This window comes from Montipora foliosa, chromosome 2 (assembly GCF_036669935.1).
Source record: "Montipora foliosa isolate CH-2021 chromosome 2, ASM3666993v2, whole genome shotgun sequence".
NCBI lineage: Eukaryota > Metazoa > Cnidaria > Anthozoa > Scleractinia > Acroporidae > Montipora > Montipora foliosa.
The window spans coordinates 37,522,943-37,530,442 of record NC_090870.1 but is presented as its reverse complement, the minus strand read 5'-3'; the positions used below and the strand labels follow the sequence as shown (position 1 = coordinate 37,530,442).

The 7,500-nt window shown below is 41.5% G+C and overlaps 1 protein-coding gene across 1 annotated transcript in view; it reads right to left on the bottom strand.

The window, feature by feature from the left end:
* Positions 1 to 7,500, bottom strand: part of LOC137993007 (axonemal dynein light chain domain-containing protein 1-like) — a 27,274-nt gene that overhangs the window by 926 nt on the left and 18,848 nt on the right. Inside the window, exons 19-25 of the mRNA XM_068838653.1 lie at positions 7,406 to 7,500; positions 6,593 to 6,860; positions 5,430 to 5,696; positions 3,997 to 4,209; positions 2,371 to 2,679; positions 1,746 to 1,791; positions 1,232 to 1,307 (exon numbers count right to left, since the gene is read on the bottom strand). The exon at positions 7,406 to 7,500 is cut by the window's right edge and continues 75 nt beyond it. Of these exons, the coding sequence (XP_068694754.1) occupies positions 1,232 to 1,307; positions 1,746 to 1,791; positions 2,371 to 2,679; positions 3,997 to 4,209; positions 5,430 to 5,696; positions 6,593 to 6,860; positions 7,406 to 7,500 (1,274 nt within the window). The remainder of the gene's footprint in view (positions 1 to 1,231; positions 1,308 to 1,745; positions 1,792 to 2,370; positions 2,680 to 3,996; positions 4,210 to 5,429; positions 5,697 to 6,592; positions 6,861 to 7,405) is intronic.

The following is a 7,500-nucleotide window of genomic DNA, read 5'->3' as shown; positions in this document are numbered from 1 at the left end:
CACTCAACGACAAGAATACTGATCTACGTTTGTTTGTAAACTCTTCAACAATTTACCCCAGCCGTATCAATTTACATCGATATTTATCACAGGATTCCACCTTTTTATTCGAAAATTCCAGAACTCACTTTAAAAATTCAAGGGCGTAGTATTTGCCACATTTCGGATACATTCCCGGTGCTTCAATTTTCTTTGTTTACGGGAGCGTTGCCACACAACTGCGCAAAACTTTATACAGATGGAGCTGCAAAGGCTCTGGTATTTTGAGTATTTTATTCAGTGTCAATCACATGGGGTATTTGGACACTTAAAAACCTACAATCTTGGACAGAATAAAATGGAATAGAAATGCCCCCTTCCCCCAAATCAAGGATGAAGCCGCCTGAAGGCCAATACGCGCCATTTTCTCATCACTGATTTTGGGGGGAGGGGTGGTCTCAATTTTCCATTTAATTTGCGGTCAGTGTAAAATGCAGACTGCAGACCCGGGATAAAATGCAGACTGAGAAAGGAAAGGAAAGGAACTTTATTTAAGTGTCTACTCGTTCTAGCGCTGAAGCACTAATTGGGGACACTGTAAACTGAAATTAACGATGAAAAGGTTGGTTTTTGAGGAGAGGGGAAACCGGAGTACCCGGAAAAAACCTCTCGGTGCAGAGTAGAGAAGCAACAAACTCAACCCACATATGACGCCGAGTCATGGGATCGAACCGGGCCAAATTGGTGGGAGGCGAGTGCTCTCACCACTGCGCCATCCCTTCACCCTGTTGAAAAAGCCCAAACCCTTTAGAAATGCTAACAGTTAAGCCTAAATATTGTTTTAGGCCTAATTAGGCCTAAGGTTAGCATTTCTAAGGGGTTTGGGCTTTTTCAACAGTTACATTATAACCTCAGTCTGCATTTTAATTTTAATTTTAATTTTAATTTGTCCAAGATTGCAATCTTGGACAGAATAAAATGGAACAGAAATGCCCAAATCAAGGATGAAGCCGCGTGAAGGCCAAAACGCGCCATTTTCCCATCACTGATTTTGGGGGGAGGGAAGGTCTCAATTTTCCACTTAATTTGTTCAAGATTGTAGCATGCAAACAATCGGTGACGAGCAAAATATACAACAACAACGGGGAGAGGTCACCATACGTCGACCACAAAAAAACCGCGTGACAGAGTGTCGTGAGCATATAATTGGAAATAACGGTACAAGCGTCCATGCAAAATTTCTATTACTTACAGGAGTTGAGTTTGTAGTCGTTCCACCGCTGCCAGAGCCTCCAAAGCTTTCTTCGTGTCCGGCGAAGGAGACCGTACTGCAGCCAAAACAAATAGAATTGCTCAGTTCCAAAAAGAGTGCGAGTCGCCTTTTAACATTGGAAAGAAAACAGGCAAAATGATCTCTATTACGAAGATCACCGAAGCGCGAATCGAGCTCCAGGATTAGTTAGTTACATAACTACAAGAGAGAAACAACAATTTTAGAGAAATAAGAAAAAAAATCCCTACCAAACTATCGACAAGATGACGGTGCTTTTATTTGCATAAGCAGAGAGCGTCAACTCATATGAAATCGAGCATAGGGCGCAGCCTCTTACGTAAGAGCTAAATACTTATATACATGAATTGCCCAAGGAAGGCTGAGAAAACTGCTGACATTTTCGGGCGATTTTCCTGGCTTATTTTTTTTAAATCCTTGTTTCTTATTCAGAAACATTACAGGGTTACCATCCGTTGTGAAACCTCGCACTAACCTGGCTGCTGACCATCGACCTCAGGCACCGTAAGGAATTCTATTTCCTGAAATTCAGCAACAGCAAATTACAATTCGTGGACAATGGCAAATTATTTTTTCGTCTACAACTGCCTGAGGAACAAATACCTCGTACTCGTAGGTCCTGTTATAGAAACCATACACTGTTTGCATAGAGAAGAAAACGGTATGTTACCCGGTGTGGTGATCTCTCCTTTGCACTAGAACATCATTGGGTGGAGTAATGCTTGGAGATTACCGGGCCATAAAAATTTGTATTTTTCTAATACAACATTACTCTGGTTTGTTAAATTGATACTATCAGCGCAATTATATTACAGTACGATATCAAAACTACTTGCTGATCTCCAAGTCATTGATAATTTCCTGGTCACTGGCTGTGAAATATGTCTCTACAATAATTTTCAGTGACATAAAAAAATTGAACCAGAGTTGCATTTAGGCTGTGAAATGTTTGATAGCTAATTAGTCTCCGCATGGATTCAAACAAGCTTCTCACTAAAGTGGTTTATTTTCGCAGAATGTCTCCCATCATTTTGGGGATTAATGCAAGGACAGAATGGCAGATGATAACCCATATTTTATCCTATTGCAAGCCCAATAACCTGGTCAGCGGGTAGTTCCTCCAGTGACTTCGTCCTTATGTTATCATCATGTCCCAAAACATGCATCCGGGACTCGTCTGACTGCTGATCTCCCTCTTCCACATCAGCGCCGATCTCGGGTTCCGTTGGCGGCCCCCCTTCGGAATTTCTCTTCATCGCTCCGGTTACAGGAGAGCCGTCTTCATGCTGTTCAAGTGCGTCTGTTTTCTTTTTATGTTCTCCCAATGGCATCGGACCTTGTGATTTGTCTGACTCTCCGTCTTCAGTGTTTTCAGAGCCGTCTTCTCTTTGCTCTATTTTCTCAGACTCCTGAAATGAAAACAGTCGTGACTTTTGTCAGAATGGGTGTACATCTCACTGCGTGTTTCTGAACGCATCTCAAATACTTTGAATAGTCGAAGCAACATCGCGCTTGAATGTCTATGAACCAAACTGAGAAATATTTGATGCTTAACAGGTACAAATATCCTGCCCTCGCAACAAACGACGAGTTTCCATGTACTGCTGCGACTCATCTCCCCACACAATGAATTATTTCTTTTCCCATATGAAAAATCGCTGAAACGATAATTTCTTTTTAAAACTCGTGCGAAAAAAATTCGTCCCATAAATTAGCACCTAAAACTCCGGCTATTTCAGAATGTTAGTACATGTAATAAACACCCTCAATCGTTTGTTTTCATATGACACTCCCATACTTGAGCACTTGCGTCAGCGCTTACGATGACTATAATTGGGGAATTCAAGACCTTCGACGCGGACGTCAACGAGGACGTATTGCATCATCATCATCATATCTTTCTTTCCCTCGGATTTTAGAGTAGCTTGATGTTGCTGTTCTCTCTGAGCATTTACCCTCCCAAACATGATACACCACAGAGGACAGACCACAACACCGGAAACTTCATGCCCTACTCTCTATTACTAAACCACGAAACAGCGAAACACCGAAACACCGAAACAGCCAAACGAAACACTAAAACGCCATGTATGAGCTCACCATACACTGAACACTAACCGACAAAGGTTGGATTTGAGATTAAATATCGTTTTAGGCCTAATTAGGCTCTTAATTCATTGAGATTAAGATTAGGATTCAGATTAAGACTGAGATTAGGAGCAATAATTTATTAGGCCTAAAACGATGCTTAATCTCAAATCCAACCTTTGTCGGTTAGTATTCAATGTATGGTGGGGTCATACATGGTGTTTTGGTGCTTCGTTTCGCTGTTTCGTTGTTTCGGTGTTTCGTTGTTTAGTAATGTCCGAGTGTGTGGGTTCTTTTTCGTTTCCGTGACAGGGTTATGAACATTGAACGTTGTGAGACGGGGCCTACGGTTCATCGTCTTTATCCGAGAAGACTAGAGAGTCTAACCATTTGCAGATGTCATTACAAAGACAGCACTTTCTCCTCAGTTATTTTAAGACCCTGAGTGAGTGTCATTTCGCTTTGCACACTTGCATAAATGCTATTTTTTGGTGGCGTTCTTGTTGAAAACCGCGTCGCAGATCTTAAAGTCCCTATTTATACAGGTATTCCTTTCTCTGATTTTAAACAACCCTGTTTCTTTCAGAGGCAACTTAAACTAGTTAACGAAGACGTCATCGGTGTAACAACTATCTCACCTCAACTACAGCAACCTTTGTCTCTGTTGAGATCGCTTCGTTGGACGTCTTCCCTTTTACACCAGCAGACTGGTCCACGAAGACAAAATCTTCACCCATGACATCCTGAACGAGAAGGCAAGCCGTCCGGATCCAACCGTCGCATTCCACCGCAAGGCGCTTAAGATCTTTGAAGTCCATGTCTGCGTGTTCGTCGCCCTGATCTCGCCGGTCCTAATAAAATAATGATGATAATAATAACAACAAACATATTAGGGATTACGCCTGATTTATCGGGAGCAGGGTTAGCGATAGGGTCACACCACCCGAGTGCAACCAAAGCGATCCGAATTTGATTTTCGTGGTTACAGAACACACAGAATAGAAAAAAAAATCCTGTTGGAAATTGAACATGTACTGATAGTGCAAGGCGTGGCACTTTACTTTCATATTATAAACATTGCTGGACAGCCTCGTCATTCATTTTAAAGGAAATATACTTATTTGAGAAAGAACTTATGCCAATCATTTTCTTAAAGTTACTTTTTTATTTAGTTATCTTCGCCTAACTAAATACAAAAATTATATACATAGAAACTGTTAACCAAGGAGACTACTACAGCTTAGTCAATTACAGCGGATCCCTCGTTGTAATGAAATAATAACTAAAACTACTCATATAGAAAAAAAATCAAAACGAAACAAAACAACAGTTCAAACTGATAGAAGCTGCACGACGGCGGGCACATGAGAGTCCTCGCTATGTTGCACCTGGGACAGATCGCTCTCCAGATTCTGATGTCGACGACGTCGTACGGATCGAGGACCTTATTGTAATATTGAAGTAGTGAACGCTTAATTAAATGAAGTGAGGCTAGGGAGATGTGACATGTGCATAACTCAGCAGGCAGAACCTTTCATGTGGGACACGCGCGTATGAAAAATGAGCGTTGATAAGTAACAGTTCTACTTCGCTCATTTACTGTTTCTTAGGAAAAGACATACACTATTTGAAGAAATTTGAAAATGGGGACTTACAATGGCCCACATAAAAGCGTTCAAAACTCCAAGAACTTGAATGTTAACTACAATTTTGAGAACACAAGCCTTTTCTTAATAAAGTACCACAGAATAGCACGCACGGTTTTCAATTGAAGGTCGACAAACACTTAATGTTCAGCTAGATTCCATCCGTGCAAAAGTGTCATTGTTTTAAGCTATTCCGCCTTGGTTATTAGGCAAGATTAGACTTAACCTAGCTGAACTTGCATAATTATTTATCTTGACAACGGTGTATAAATGACTCCAAAACTTCGGTTTTTATCCTTTGTTTTTATGTGTGTTTACACTTTGAAACATTTCTTAATACGACACCATAATTGCTTCGGTTTTGGTTTTTCGTCACTTGTTTGAAAACCACTCTAAGAATGTGTCGGCTTTAACAAGTTACGTACTTGCATTAGGTCAATCACCAGGTCCGAGCAGCATTTAGTTAAGACGACAGAAAAGTCTCTCAGTTGGGCGAACAGTCGCTGTGCTCTGTTGCATATCTCGTCAGGAATCGCCTGCAAGAGGATTTCTCCTCCCCCCAGGGATGCATCTACTTCCTGGTCGCTGGCTTGTTTGTTAATTTCCTCTAATTCTTTGTCCTCCATGTCTGGGGTCAGACGGAGAAGAACTGTGATCATCCAACGGATCATAGCACTGTGCAGTTGAGAAACCTGCAATGAAAGAACATTAAAAGTCTTGCGGTAATTCCCGAGTACAAGCAATTCTGGGAATTCCCCAAACTGTTGACAGAGAGAGACTACTCTGTCAAGAGAGAAAGATGAAATAAAACCTAATCATTGGCCCTCCTCTATAGCCATAGTCCCAGTCATTTGTCAGTGTTGCTTTCGGCTAGTAAGGCTTCGTGCACAAAAACCAAAACTGAACGACAGTTTCATCCATCACTGCTTTGTGCTTTGGTATTCAAGACTACGTGTATAGGAATGCTCCAAAATACTGCATTCGTCTTCCATGATAGTGCCATAAGTTTCCTAAAAATAATTTTCTCCTTTAAAGCTCACCCCAAAACCATAAATAAACAAATATCCACTTAAAGAGCCTTCCAGGACCAACGACACAATTGCATGCCCGGAGGCAGACTATATTCAGCTATTTGAAAGAGGACTGACGTCTTGACCAAGCTGTTTGCTCCACATGAGTAGACGGGAGAAAGCAATAACTAACACTTGTTCTCGACAGCCTAACAGAAGAGCCACGTACCAAGGAAAGCTAGGTCCTGGCAGATTAGCTTTGCCGTATGCAGTAATGTCAGTTCCACGGACACCTTGCCCGGCTGACGAAAGCTACAATTTTGGTACCTTTGCAACTCTTGATACTATTTTCCTGAATTTAATGGGACATAGTTTTTCAGTGAGTGATTAACCCATTGGCTCCTGGGGGTTCTCCATTGACGAAAATACTCTGGCGTTAGACAGAGTAAAATACTGAGTATGGCTGGTTTAAGCCGCGGTTTAGGGGTGAATGGATTAATGAACGTCACTTTGTACATTACATTGTAACCGAAGTCTGAGATTGCTACAAACCAAAATAATGTAAACATATTACCCACCCTTCCTACGATTTTCGCGTCTTCGTTATCGATGCAGTTTGTCGTGGCAGACAGCCACTTCACGGTTTCTTTGAAGACTTTGTCCACATCAACCGGGGTCTCCATCTCGCCCCTCAGTCGCGCGCCTTCCCTCTGCATTGAACCAATCAGAGCCAGTGTTCCAGTCAGGTGATCAGCCCAATCTTCGCGGATGAAATCCGATAATTTTATCCAATCTGAATCGAGTAGCATTTCACCTCCATTTAACACCGTGTTCAGCTTGTTACACCTACAAGTGTGAGGGACATTTAACTGAGCAACTTTGAATTTGGGGACATGAGCACGTAGTGATCAACACAGACCTACATGTAATACACATCAATGCGTACTCATTTCATCGGAGGAAGAGTAACTATGTAAAACATGACGACTTTTTTCAGGACGATTTTCAGACTCTCAATTCTCATCCTTGAGAATCTGCAGTGCATGTTGTCTTTCACTTCACGGAGAACACGTTGTAAGAGAATCAAAATAATGACAGCCATGTTGAGAGGGGCGAGAATCGAACCAGATTTCTGTACAAATTCACGGAAACTCAGTAAAACCATGGCTGCTGATCAAATGAACGAAAACAAGATATTATTGGCTATGTACGTGCCATAACCAAGAAAGAACTCTTTTGCGCGAAGCCGTCTGCAAATCAAATGGGCAGACTGTTTTATCAAACAACAACAACCACCACCACCACCAATGAGGAAAACGAACCAGAGGATTGAAATTAATTTGGAGTTCACTTGCAGACAATGATAGTAAACGTTAAATAAAGGTGCTTACCATGTTTCTATTGGGTTAACAAGGTCAATGATTCCTTTAGCCACTCCGTTTTCACCGATTATCCTCACATGATACTGTTGATGTAGTCTATCCAC